Here is a 13,606-nt window from a genome sequence, read left to right as displayed (position 1 = left end):
TTCCTCCATGCCAGGGAAACCCAAGCTTCCTGCTCACTCTGTGGCCACGGCCATCTTGGTTGGGTTAATTTGCATACTTGCTCCTGATTGGCTGGTGGGTGTGGCTTGTGGGTGTAGCAGTGTGATGGTTAATTTGCATGTTACTCTTTTATTAGATAGGATTACCAGCCTCTGCACATGTATTATCTCATTACTCCTCAAAAATCTAATAAGATATTATGATATTTCACTTTTCCCATTGAGGAAATGGAGGCTCAGAAAGGCTATATGACCCTGATTTGCTCAGGATCACATAGCAGTTAAGTAGCAGAGCTGGATGGGAATCAAGGTTGGGCTTACTGCCAAGCTCATGCTCCTGCCACTCTGCTACAAGGCCATCATTCAGCCCCCATGGACCCCTCTTTTCCAGGGACTCTCAGGGAGATTGGCTTGCCAAGCTAGGTACCCGATCACCAACAACAAAGAAGTCAAACATCTTTTTTGGGGAAAGAGAGTAAGACTTGAGGGCAAACATCTACTAGCCCATATCTTTAACCTACCTGTAAACCTCCTCTCCCTGAATAGTCTAACTTTATCTGAAAGGTCACTTAGGCTTGGTGAATGAAAGACCCCTATAAGGTCCACCAAACCAGAAACAAGAAGGAAGGACAGGGTAAGCAGGCTTCACTCAAACCATCTCTCCTTAAGTTTCTCCCCTGTTTCCTCCACCCTGGGGAGCATTTTCCTTTCTACAGCAGATCCAGTTGAGTGGAGAGAGGCTGGCTTGGACAGAGAACAGATAGGATGCCCATTTTTTATTTTCAGTCATGCCAATGCCCTGGTGTGAGACTCCCTGCACTCACTATGTCCCTGTGCATGGGCTCTCCAGGAGGGCAAAGAAATTTTATTGAAAGGTGTCTGCTCATGGTTGCATTTGTTGTCACATGTAGTGACCTTCATAAATAGCTTTGGGAAAGTCATTTGGGAAAGGGAATAACAGGTGGTTGATTTTTTTTTTCTCCTCCTTTATTGGATTGTACTCTGATTTGCTATACAAAGTTGTGTGATTGCCTGGAAATGTGCTCACACATGCCTCCCAAATGCAAACAAGCAGGTCAACGACCCAGTGTTGTAATGTACCAGCCTGAGATCTGCTTGGATAATCCAGCAGAGCCATTTGCCCTTTTGTAACAGGGCAAATAGTGGAGGGCAGCAGGAAGGCAAGCAGAACCCTAAAGTGCTAAGGCAGAGAGGAGAGACAGAAGAGATAAGAGGCTGAAGAGAGTTAACATTAGCCTGCAAGTTAGCTTCCAATTCTTGGTGAAACTCCCAGAGGGAGACTGATAAATCATGAAGTTAATTGCCATCCTTTTCCTTTGTTCCAGGCTGCTAACAAGTTTAGCCCAAGAGGACCAACCACAAGAAATTGACTGCAATGATGAGGATGTATTTAAGGCTGTGGACGCAGCTCTGAAGAAATACAATGGTGGAAGCAAAAGTGGCAACCAGTTTGTATTATACCGCATAACCGAAGTCACCAAGACGGTGAGTGAGTTGTGTTTAACCTTGAGGTCATTTGGGATTTGTGCTATCACTTGAACCCAGGAGACACACACACACACACACACACACACACACACACACACACACCACACCTAAAAAAAAACCCGATAATAAAGGTAGAGGTTTACAGCTCTTAGAAAAGACCAACCCCACTCTCTGGGCTGGGACTTAGGAAGGGTATGACTAGTCCTCAAGCCTCCAAGGTTGGCGTCCTGGGTGATCAGAGGACAGGTATTCTAAGCTGAAATTAAAGAAAGGTAGATGGAGTCATTTGAAAGGGACTATGTAGAGTGGGAAAATCCAGGAACTCCGTCAGGCCACAGCAAGAGGATTTGCTGGGTGACCAGCCTTAAACTAAAATATAAAGACTTCCAGACCTCAAAGGGGAGGAAGTGTTTAAGGAGGTATGTCTAACACACACTGTATAATTTCACATATAAATGGAATCTGAAAAAGTCAAACTTAACAGAAGCAGAAAGTAGGATGGTTGTTGTCAGGGACTGTGGGATGGGAGAAATCCGGAGGTGTTTGTCAAGGATTCAAACTTTCAGTTATAAAATGAGCCTGGTCGCTTAGCTCAATGGCTGAGCGTCAACCTATGAACCAGGAGGTGGTGGTTCAATTCCCGGTCAGGGCACATGTCTGGGTTGCAGGCTTGATCCCCAGTGGGGGAGGAGGTGTGTGTGCAGGAAGCAGCCAATCAGTGATTCTCTCTCATCATTAATGTTTCTATCTCTCTTTCTCTCCTTTTCCCTTCCTCTTTGAAATCAATAAAAATGTATTTTAAAGAAATAAGATGAGTAGGTCCTGGGGGTCTAATGTACAGCATGATAAATAGAAATAATACTACTCTATTGTATGCTTGAAATATGCTAAAGGGCTAAATTTTAAGAGTTCTTACCACACACACAAAACAGGTAATTATGTGAGGTGACAATGTGTTAATTATCTTATTTGTGGTAATTATTTCACAGTGTATACATATAGCAAATCATTTTTTGTATATCTTAAATATATGTGATTTATTTATACCTCAATAAATATACCTCAATAAGTTATACCTCAATAAAACTAGGATAAATGAGGGACAGTGGGTATGTCAAGAGGAGTCAGAAAATAAATTAATATAGTTCTACTATATTAGATAAAATATCTACCATGAAGTCCCGATGGCTGAATGCATCAAGGGTAACAGCAATGTTCTGGTTGATTTTGAATATTCCTTATCACTGATGGATACACTCAGGTAGAAGATAAATCCTGACAGGTTGTGTGATTCCAAGAAATTCAACTGGATGCATCAAAACTATTAGGTTAGGGCGGGGGGCGGGAGGGAGGGTTTAGTTGTGACTTTTTGTTGTTGTTTATATGAAAACATTCAGAATTATGCAACTGAAAGGGAAAAGAAATCAAAATCAAACAACCTTTAGCTTTATTTCTCTTTAAAGTCAATCATCATCTCTTGATAAAGGAAAGATTAAGCAAACTGGGCACAGCGGACCACTCTTCTCTCCAAGGACATCCCCACGAAGGTTTTGCCTGGGTGGCTTTGAAAACAAGCAAAACAGACACAACCCAAGAATGTGTATGCTATTATGTATCTCTGTGGTGTTTCAGTCCACAGGATGAATGCATATTTGACACATTGCCTTATTGCATAACTGACCTATTTATTATTGCATACAGATATTCTAACATCGTTGAGGGAGTGACACCACAGTACGTTATAAATACGTGGTCCCCTGGATGCTCTTTTTTGCACTGTCCTTGACATCCCAAGCCCAATGACCTTACTCAGACACCATCCTTCTCTCCATCAACTTTTTCCAACTCCTTTAATTCATTGAAGTCTGTGTTTTCCACCTTTTGTTGTTCCAAACAAACAATTAACTAGGGGGACTAAATAACTACGCTGATTTTCTTCTTTGTGGTCTTTTTCCTGAAAGTTGGGACCCAGTCTTTGGCTGTATCTATATAATGATCTTGGACACTGTAGAAAAAGCATCAAATAGGATCATATGATTTGCTGTCTAGCCTTAGTCAATAAATATGTGGGACTTTTAAACAAAAGTGCACATGTAAACGTCCTGCATCCAGCATTGTTGAGCTGCCATCAACATTCTTGTGTCTGTTTTACTGTTACAATATTAGGTAAATATGGAAGGAAAGCCATTCCACAGGGTCATTTTGAAAAAAAGAATTCTGGTTCTGTTTTCTAAAGAAATGTAGAAATTCTTAATTTGGATCTATTTATAGTTTCAGCTTTCTTCAGCTGCCAGTGTGCTATCCAACTTTAGCCTAAAAAACCTGGAATAAGAGATTTTTGTTTGTTCGCATATGATCCTCTTAGACCCTTTCATATTTAGAAAACTAAAATCTTTCTTTGGGAAAAATTCTTGGTTATTCTGCCATAACAGAATATGTATTAACTTGTAGATTCAGTGGTTGGATACCTATTTAATCACGTGCTGATATTCCAGAAGGATTTCTGGCATTGGTGAAAATAAAGATGGGACACAGGAGGTATATTTTTGTTTTTGATGTACCCTGTTTAAAAACTAGAAATCTTGTGTCATGCAAAAGAAAACAAATTATTTTTAAAGGAAAAAAGAGCAAAGTTAAAAAAATACAAGCTTTCAATAGTTTGTTCAAATGAATTTCACTATGTCTGTGTGATAGCTTACTTCAGTGGAAGAAAAAAATCCATCCATTTTACATTATGAGATTAAAGGAAAAAAGCCAGTGGGCTTTTTATTTTATTTTATTTTTCTGAAAATAACATTGAGCCATTCTGTTTTATAAACTAGTGTAGTCATGCGAGTCCTGGTGCCCTCGGTAATGTTTTATTGGTGTTGTTGTCATTGACTGACTGACACTGTGGCAAATGTGCTGTTGTTGGGTATTTTTTTTTTCTAAAATGTTCACAGATTCACTACCACCTACCGCTTTATCAAAATCTGAGACCCAAAATGAACCTCGGAACTATTGTGTTTGACGCCATTATCTCCCAGATTCAAATACTCTGACAAGAGCAGGCTCTGAGAGAGCACTGCCCCTGGACTCAGGAGACCTGGGGTCTGGGTTGGCTTTGCCTTTCCAAGGTGGGAGGCTGCCTAAGCTCTGCCCTCTCTACTTGGGCCTCCTTTGTCTCACCTGCAAAGTGAGGGACTGGGCAACATCACCTCTCAGGTCTCTTGCTGCTCCAACCTGCCAGGATTTTGCATTTGAAAGCTCATCTAACTCAGAACCTTTGGGCTTTAAAAGTTTTATTTATTATTTTATGACATGTTAGAAAAAAATAGAAAACAAAACAAAACAAATAAAAATACTAAAATTACCCATAATATCCCATCATCCAGAGATACCTGTTAACATTTTTTTCAAAAAATGAAAAAGAAAGTACTCTTGTTTGTTGGTTTGTTTTCTAATTATAAAAATAATATATATTTGTTTTCAAAAAATTACTCAGACCATTTAGGAATGTTTGTTTAAAGAAGAGAGTAAAAGATAACCTTACACCCACCACTGAGAGCAACATGTTAACAGCTTTGCTGCATAACTTTTCAGGCTTTTAAAATCATTTATGTCCATGTAAATTGGTTTTTACAAAAATAAGCTAATACTACGTATACTACTTTGTTAATTGAAAATACATGTTTATAAATATATTGTGAACATTCTTCCAAGTATTTATAACTTTTAGTATTTTTGGTAAATGTTTTTCTCTTGTTTAAGTAAATCAATATCAAATATTCATAACTGCACCAGATCCCTCTTCAATGGTCTGCTGTTATCAGTTAAATGAGCCCTATGTATCTTTGATTGCTTTTTTTTTCCAGGAAGACCAGAACATATTTTATTCTGTCAAGTACGAAATCAAGGAGGGCGACTGTCCTGTTCAAAGTGGCAAAACCTGGCAGGACTGTGACTACAAAGAACTTGGGCAAGCTGTAAGTGTGATGGTCTGGAGCTTCCAGTTTTCTCAGTTGAGACTGCCAAATTATTCTATTAGAGCTGGGGGTGATGAGTACTGTTTACTTGTTTGTGCACATAAACCCTCAAGTGTGTAGAAAAGGCAAATGGTTGATGTCTATGTTCTTGCATAGAGAGAAAGGGCATGAGAGGCCAGCCATGAGATGTGGAGAAAGCCCTCCCATGAAGAGGGGACTCCTATGACCACTTGGGTGCTTTATTTGTGCAGACTGAGTTGGAATTCTACTCTGCCTCTAATTAGCTGACCACTTTTAACCCATGGGCTCCCTTGTAAAGGGAGGTAAAATTGACCTAAATTGGAAAATGAAAGGATATACATATGAAAAGACCTTGTTTTAATAACAAGGTCTCTTAACCAAATGCCTAACATCTGTTTGCCACACCACAGCTGTTGTTTGGCCTTACCTGAGGGAGCTAACAGCCAGTATCTGCCAGGAAGCAAGCCACTCTTTCCACAGTCCATGGACTCACCTCTTTAATGTGTCAAAATGTTATTGGTGGAAATGGGGTGTCCACTGGTGGGAAGTGGGGAATTCCTTTTCCCAGGGGATGTTGGAGGTCCGGTCCTCACTATATCTTGAGAAAAAGAATTTTCTAAGATTCACACAGGAAGATGAGAGATCTTTATTTGTGTGGAATTACATATCTGCATTTCTAAAGTCCTATTTCCCTTAAACCAGTCCTAAAAGGGGTGCAGCTGGGGATTCAGAGTCAACAGCCAAACCAATGTCCCAAGTTTTCATTCCATGGTGGAGCTGGGTCAGGCACAACATCAGTCTAGTTCCCGTCCATTAGCCCATTGTGTGTGTGTGGGGGGGGGTCATATGGCTGTGGGCCATATGGGTGCATGCAGGGGAGTGTGTCCCCTGCAACAAGAGAGCCAGCAGCCCCAGTGTGCAAGAGAGGCAAGAGAGATAACTCCTTTATAGGAGTTTAATAACTGAAATCGTCCCGTGCTTGCAGTGGCCACACCGACTATGTTCCCAGGTGTGTCTGACAGACATGTACCTTCCCTATTTCACCCAGACTTTACTGGGCATGTGTGTATTTAGCCTTCCCTTTGCTCCTTTTCGGTTAATAACTGTTTATTACAATGGTATCAAAAACACTGCATCCTCTGTGCAGTTGAACCCTGAAGTTGAACTGTAAGAGGAGAGTTTGGCAGGCTAGTTTTAGGGCACTGTGTTCACCTTGGTAAAAAAGAAATATCTGCAGTGCTCCAAACATAACATTATTTTAAAACCTCACTATGTTCACTGACTCTCCTGCCTACATCTCATGAATACCAACGACTTGTAAATAATAATGATTAGGCTACAAAAATACTCATTCTTGTGTCACAAAACTCTGTTATAAAAAATCTTAAGTATTAAATAAGAGAAAAGCCATACTTAGCAACATCACTAGGTGCACTTCTCCATCTGAAAGGTTAAGATAAATGGTCTCCTCTTCCTTCCTCCTTCCTTCCTTCCTTCCTTCCTTCCTTCCTTCCTTCCTTCCTTCCTTCCTTCCTTCCTTCCTTCCTTCCTTCTTTCCTTCCTTCCTAGGCCACAGGAGAATGCATGGCAACCATAGGGAAGAGACCGAATATGAAATTCTCCGTGGCTACCCAGACCTGCCACATTACTCCAGGTAGCTGATATATACGGTGGCGCTGTCCTGGGGGGAAATGAAACATTTCCATGTGGGGCCAAGAGCATAACCTGGACAAAGCCCCTTCCCAGAGGGCAGTGGGTGGCTGCACAAGGCCATTTGCAGCCTTGGGATGGAGGGGTGGGGGGGTGGGAGGGGTCTGTGGTGGTAGAGTCCTGAGGTGGGGCCAGGCTCCTGCCAATCATCCCCTGGACAGCAGCACTGAATTAGGTGTGTGCAAAGGCCCTGGGAAAGGACAGAAAACATGCCACATGCTTCAGTTGTGGGGGTGTCCTAGAGCCAGAATAGCATAGGCTTTGAGGTCAGATCCAGCCTGCAATCTTTCAAAAGCTCTTCATCATTTTGGTTTCCCGTTTCCTTATAAGGGGATCACAGTAACTCTCACTGCAGAGGGTTATTGTAGACTGAAACTAGATGGCAGGCTTCAAGTTACACACATAAGAATGTATTGATTATAATCAGAATAAAAGTAATCATAGCTGACATTTATTGAGCACTTATTGCTAGCCACAGTGCTAATCATTTTACACATGTTGATTTATTTAATCCTCACAACAAGTCTATGGGGGCAAGTGTTAATATTCTCATTTTACAAATGAGGAAACCCAGGCCCACCACAGTTAAGTATCTTGCCCAGTATCTCATAGCTATCAATTAGTAGAGTTGGTATAGTAGACCTTGTAAGAATGGAGAAACTTATGCAGAGATATAACCACTATCAGCTCCTTCCCTCTGGTGGCACAGTGGCTGGGTGCAGAAGAATGGGCACATCCAGGGAGTGTCAATCACAAAAGCTAACCCAGAACTGGCCTTTTGCAAGATTGGGTTTTAGTATAGGAGGCTCCAGAACAGCATCATCAGCCAAGCTCATGAACACCAGTGGGGGAGCAATTATTCTATCTTGGCCTTAGTCATCCATAAGGAACCCACAAAAGCTATATTTCCTGAGTTTCAGCTCTTGCAAGAGTGGCATTCAAAGAAAAACAGTCCAAAACAGAAAAGAAATCACAATTAAAAAAATTTTTTTGGAGTAGCTTTTTATTATTTAGTTTAAGAACTTTAGCTCATAAGCAAATTTTCACATGATCCAGAACACAGCACTTATATAATAGGAGAGAAAAAGCTCTTTGCCACACAAGATCCACAATTACTACTAGCTCCACAATCCCTTATCTGAAACCTTTTGTACAAATATGTTTCAGAATTTAAAATTTAAAATCTTTTTAAAATTTTTTAAAAACCTCCCTAGAAATGTTGGAGCAGGATGAAAAATCATCCCATTCCCTGGAAACACTGAATTTGCATCTTTCACCCTCAAAAGACTGCTCCATCTCTCCTCTTTCCCCAGTCAGAGCTGCCCTTAAGTTCAGCAAACCAGCCTCTGATCTCTACTCTCTTCCTCTTCCCCCTTCTGTGTTCATCAATCTTTTGTTCTCCCGTCAGTAATTCTCCTTTCCCATGTAAGTCCCCTCCAGTTTGTTAACTTTGTCCACTGCCCTGATGCCACATACCTTCTGCAAGGGGACAGCAGTGAGGAAAGTTATGAAGTCACCCAGCCAATCTTTTTTCTGACACACATGCTTATGGAGTGAGTGCCAAGAAACATCTGCAAGGGGAGTTGTGTTGACCTACTGGCAACTAAGGAACACTGATGTAGAACTCTGTTGGCCTCCTGCTTCTGTTGGGGTCCTACACACTGGGACAGTGAGAGCCCAAGGCAAAGGGGCCCAGGATGCCTTCATGACTTCCCCTCTACAGCATGTGCCTCTACTGACCCGTGGGTTAAGGCTATCTGTTATAAACATTATGTGGTAACTTAATACAAGCTCGCTCCTGTTTTAATATTTTATGTTATTTTATTAAAACCCCATCAGTGGCACCCCATCATTACTGCTGACCACTCTTCATTCACTTCAGTGGGTCTATGCACACCCTGAAATTATATGGAGAACGTTGTGAGTACCAGCATTTTCCTGGAGAGAGCACCATAGTTCTCATCAGGTTCACCAAAGAGCCCATGACCTTTGGAATATACACTGAGTGGCCAGATTATTATGATCTCTGAATGCATAATAATCTGGCCACTCAGTGTGTATGTGTGTGTGTGTGTGCGTGTGTGTATCCTATCTAAAAAAGAGTAATATGCAAATTGACCATCACTCCAACACGCAAAATGGCTGCCCCCATATGGTCAAAGTTGGCTGCCCCCAGGTGGACACAAGATGGCCACCACAAGATGGCCAGCAGGGGAGGGTAGTTGGGGGTGATCAAGCCTGCAGGGGAGGGAAGTTAGGGGTGACCAGGCCAGCAGAGGAGGGAAGTTGGGGGCAACCGGGTCTGCAGGGAAGGGCAGTTGGGGGCAATCAGGCTGGCAGGAGAGCAGTTAGGCATCAATCAGGCTGGCAGGGGAGTGGTTAGTGGGTGATCAGGCTGGCAGGCAGAAGCAGTTATGGGCAGTCAGGCAGGCAGGCAGGCGAGCAGTTGAGAGCCAGCAGTCCTGGATTGTGAGAGGGATGTCTGACTTCCCGTTTAGGCCCAATCCTACAGGGATTGGCCCTAAACAGGCAGTCGGATATCTCTTGAGGGGTCTCAGATTGGAGAGGGTGCAGTCTGGGCTGAGGGACACATACCCTCACGCAGGAATTTCATGCACCAGGCCTCTAGTGTGTGTGTGTGTGTGTGTGTGTGTGTGTGTGTGTGTGTGTGTGTACACACACACACACACACACACACTAGAGGCCCGGTGCATGAATTCTTGCATGGGTGGGGTCCGGCCAGCCTGGCCAGGGGGAGGGGACATGGGCAGTTGGCTGGCCTGCCTGCTGGTGGAACTCCTGGTCGAGTGGACAATTTGCATGTTAACCTTTTATTATATAGGATATACACTGAGTGGCCAGATTATTATGCGCTCAGAGTTCAGAATAATCTGGCCCCTCAGTGTAGTTCATAACCCCTGGCCTCCGGAGAGTGACCTGGACTCCACAGCAGAGGACTCTCTCTACCAGTTGTCCAGACCTCAATCGCCAGTCCCTGCCTCCCGCTTTAGCCCCGGTAAAAAGTACTCACCGCATGCTACACGCTGCTCCTGACTCATCCTGCTTTCTTGAGAGCCATTCCTCCCTTTGCTCCTTCTTCTCAGGCTCACACTTTATGTTGCCCAGTTGACCTTGACCACTTTACACCCTTCTTAGGTCAGGCCTCTTCTCATGAAAGTCTTTCTTGAGCTCACTCTGGACTCTTGCCTTTCCAAGCTCTTGCCAAATTATTTTGAAATATCCATCTGCAGTTCTGTCTCTTCCATTCAACTTTGCCCAACACCTTCACCACTGTGGGGCCGACCAGATGCCCCTGAATGAGGGATGAACAGATTACTCAGACACAGTTTGACTGTGAAAGAGAGGGCTAAGGGGCTCCTGGCTCTAGGGGCCAGAGCAACCTGGATTGCCTGCCTTGTTAGCCTTTTATTGCAGTTTTTATCTTTATATACAATCAATAGGGTGCGTAATCTTGGGAGGACACATGTGTTTACATTGTCCTCTAGGCAAGGGCATCCAGGGATTAAGCATAAGGATTCTGGTAAACACCTGGTGCCGGGGGGTTCTTAATCCAGCTACTAGAGTGGGTTCAGGAATCTGGAGAAGGTGCTGTGTGTAAATTAATCAAGAGTCCAGAGATGAAACATAATTTTGGAAGGCATTTAGGGGGCCAGAGGAGCTTGGCTAAAGAAACCAAGTTCTCCAAGTTCTCTTGTCTCTCTGTACCCCTTGCTTTTTATTAAGACAAATTGTCCTAAGGCAAAATCAATATACACATCAAAGGCCAGGGTTTAGTGTACAGAATCCATTGTCAGATTAGAAGAATTTGCCTTCAGCTGTTCAGGGGTTTGGCCAGGAGGAGGCAATAACATCTAGATTGAAATGTCCTCAGCTGTCTAGCAGCAAGCAATCATTTATGCATCCTTTTCAGGTTTGGTGAAATGCCCTCAGCCATTTCCAGATGATTCAGCCTTGCTGACATGCTGGAAGTGGCTTCCAGCAACCTGGGGGTTTGTATGTAATCAGACTTGTTTGGAAAGGTAAAGGCATAATTAGGGGCACTGCCTTCGACACTCCCCTATGTCTCCACTAATTCAAAATTCCAGTAAACAGGGCAGGTGGCCTTCCACACATTTCCCTTTTATCAGAATGTCCTCCTTACAACTTTCCAAGCAAGTTTCATGTGCTCCCCAACACACCACAGTGACCATTTCTAACAAGTTAACGTAACCACACAGTCTAGCTCAGCCCCTGATATATTACAGCAGGAGAAAAAGCCTATCTAATAAAAGGGTAATATGCAAATTGACCATCACTCCAACACACAAGATGGCCATCCCCATGTGGACACAAGATGGCTGCCACAAGATGGCCAGCAGGGGAGAGCAGTTGTTGGTGGTCAGACCAGCAGGGGAGGGCAATTAGGGGCAACCAGGACTGCAGGGGAGGGCAGTTGGGGGCAATCGGGCTGGCAGGGGAACAGTTAGGTGTCGATCAGGCTGGTTGGGGGTGATCAGGCTGCTAGGCAGAAGTGGTTAGGGGCAATCAGGCAGGCAAATGATTGGGAGCCAATAGTATTGGATTTTGAGAGGGATCGGGCATAAATGGGCAGTCAGACATCACTTGAAGAGTCCCAGATTGGAGAGGGTGCATGCTGGGCTGAGGGACACATACCCCACCCCAGTGCACGAATTTTGTACACCGGGCCCTAGCAGGTTTGGCTCAGAGGATAAAGCATAGGCCTGTGGACTGAAGGGTCCCAGGTTTGATTCCAGTCAAGGAAATATGCCTGGTTGCGGGCTTGATCCCCAGTAGGGGGTGTGCAGGATGCAGCCGATCAATGATTCTCTCTCATAATTGATGTTTCTATCTTTTTTTCCTTCTCCCTTCTCTCTGAATTAATAAAAGTATATTTTTTAAAATGTACAGGTTTGTTGAAATTAATTTATACAAAACATATAATACCCTGAATGAGAATTCAAGGAGCTTTAATTAACACTGAAAAATAAATAATACTATATCTGTACTGTTATACTTTTTTATAAGAGGATAAATTAATGTATTATTTCTATAATTTACAATGATTTTTAAATAAATTTAAAATAATTATGCTCAACAGTATGCACATAAGATGTTCCTAAGTTAATGATAGGGTTTTTTCCCTCTGACAAAAAAGCAGTCCTGTGTTCTCTTTTTCTAATACATACTAGAATTTACTAGAAAGTTTGCTTACCAGGGTCTTCAAAATTATCTTACTTATTTAGGACAACGTATCTGAATGTGGGTTTTGCTCATTAACGCTGCCCTTTTGCCTATTGTTTCTTTGTCAAGCCGAGGGCCCTGTGGTGACCTCCCAGTATGAATGCCGTGGCTGCGTGCACCCCATATCGACTGCCAGCCCTGACTTGGACCCTGTTCTGAGACATGCCATTCAACATTTTAATAACCACACTGATCATTCCCACCTCTTTGCTCTTAAAGAAGTAGAAAAGGCACAGAGACAGGTTTGTTCTTCAGTTTTCATTTCTCACAGTATTGTTAAAGTTTGTTGGATCTTTATGTTTAGGGTTTCATCACCTAAAATAAACCATTGGTCAATAGAAAACCTATGATTTCATGACTGGTGGTGAGGGAGCTCTTTTATGTCCTCATCTGACTGGCATAGGACATAAGGAGCTTTCTCTTGAGTCAAAGTGATTTGGATACTGCAATATATAAAGGGCAAAAGTGTGGGTAATCAGACTCCTGGCTCTGAGGTTGGTTTTAATGAATGGGTCGTCAGAAATACATGTTTTTCTTAGAGATGGTGAGATGAAAAGATCATTCTAGCCTTAAGGTTTTAAGAAAATTACATCATCACTTAGCTATCATGAGTCAAACATGGCTCCAAAATATTAAATGGTACCCAAACAGTTGGCATGGCTTTCTGAGCACACTCTAAATTATAGTTTTCGTATCACTAAAAGAAAGTAAATACTTGGAAATCTGGCCTTTTCATTGGGTCCCTTGTATTTCAGTGTCTAATTATGAGGGATTTACTTTAATCAGCAACATTCTCTGTTTTTAATAGACCATCCAACTTCCTTTCATGCAAATTGCATGTTCTACTCAATTATGTTCCTAACAGCTATCGGGGTGGGACTAGCCCAAGATAAAGCAGCACAAAACGTACTGCCTGACTGGGTACCTGAGAACTTATCAGTAAAGGCCATTCTAGCTCCAATGTGTTTTTAACCTTCTAGAAGAGTATTATTAATATTACACAAAATTCAAAAGGACATTATTTTTCTGTTGCCTGGCAGAGGAAATGTTGCTAGGTTTTTCTTAAGAAGATAAAGTAACTCGGCCTCTATATTGCTTTTTTATTTTCAGATGCATAGGAG

At 42.5% G+C, this 13,606-nt stretch overlaps 1 protein-coding gene across 10 annotated transcripts in view; it reads left to right on the top strand.

Annotated features, from left to right (window-relative positions):
• The first annotated feature begins 1,060 nt into the window (after positions 1 to 1,060).
• LOC308241716 (kininogen-1-like) overlaps positions 1,061 to 13,606 on the top strand; it is a 44,831-nt gene continuing 32,285 nt past the window's right edge. For 6 of the 10 annotated variants that reach the window (XM_080655244.1, XM_080655248.1, XM_080655249.1 and 3 more), the window contains exons 1-4: positions 1,105 to 1,524; positions 5,382 to 5,492; positions 7,083 to 7,167; positions 12,555 to 12,727. In XM_080655244.1, coding sequence (XP_080511370.1) covers positions 1,330 to 1,524; positions 5,382 to 5,492; positions 7,083 to 7,167; positions 12,555 to 12,727 — 564 coding nt within the window. In that variant the 5' untranslated portion in view covers positions 1,105 to 1,329. Of the gene's footprint in view, positions 1,525 to 5,381; positions 5,493 to 7,082; positions 7,168 to 12,554; positions 12,728 to 13,606 lie in introns of all 10 variants that reach the window. The other 4 variants (XM_080655242.1, XM_080655247.1, XM_080655243.1 and 1 more) reach the window with 4 other exon arrangements.

The sequence above is a fragment of the Plecotus auritus genome, assembly GCF_963455305.1.
Source record: "Plecotus auritus genome assembly, chromosome: 2".
NCBI classification, from domain to species: Eukaryota; Metazoa; Chordata; class Mammalia; order Chiroptera; family Vespertilionidae; genus Plecotus; species Plecotus auritus.
The sequence above is the reverse complement of the archived record's forward strand: the minus strand, read 5'-3'. Positions and strand labels throughout refer to the sequence as shown.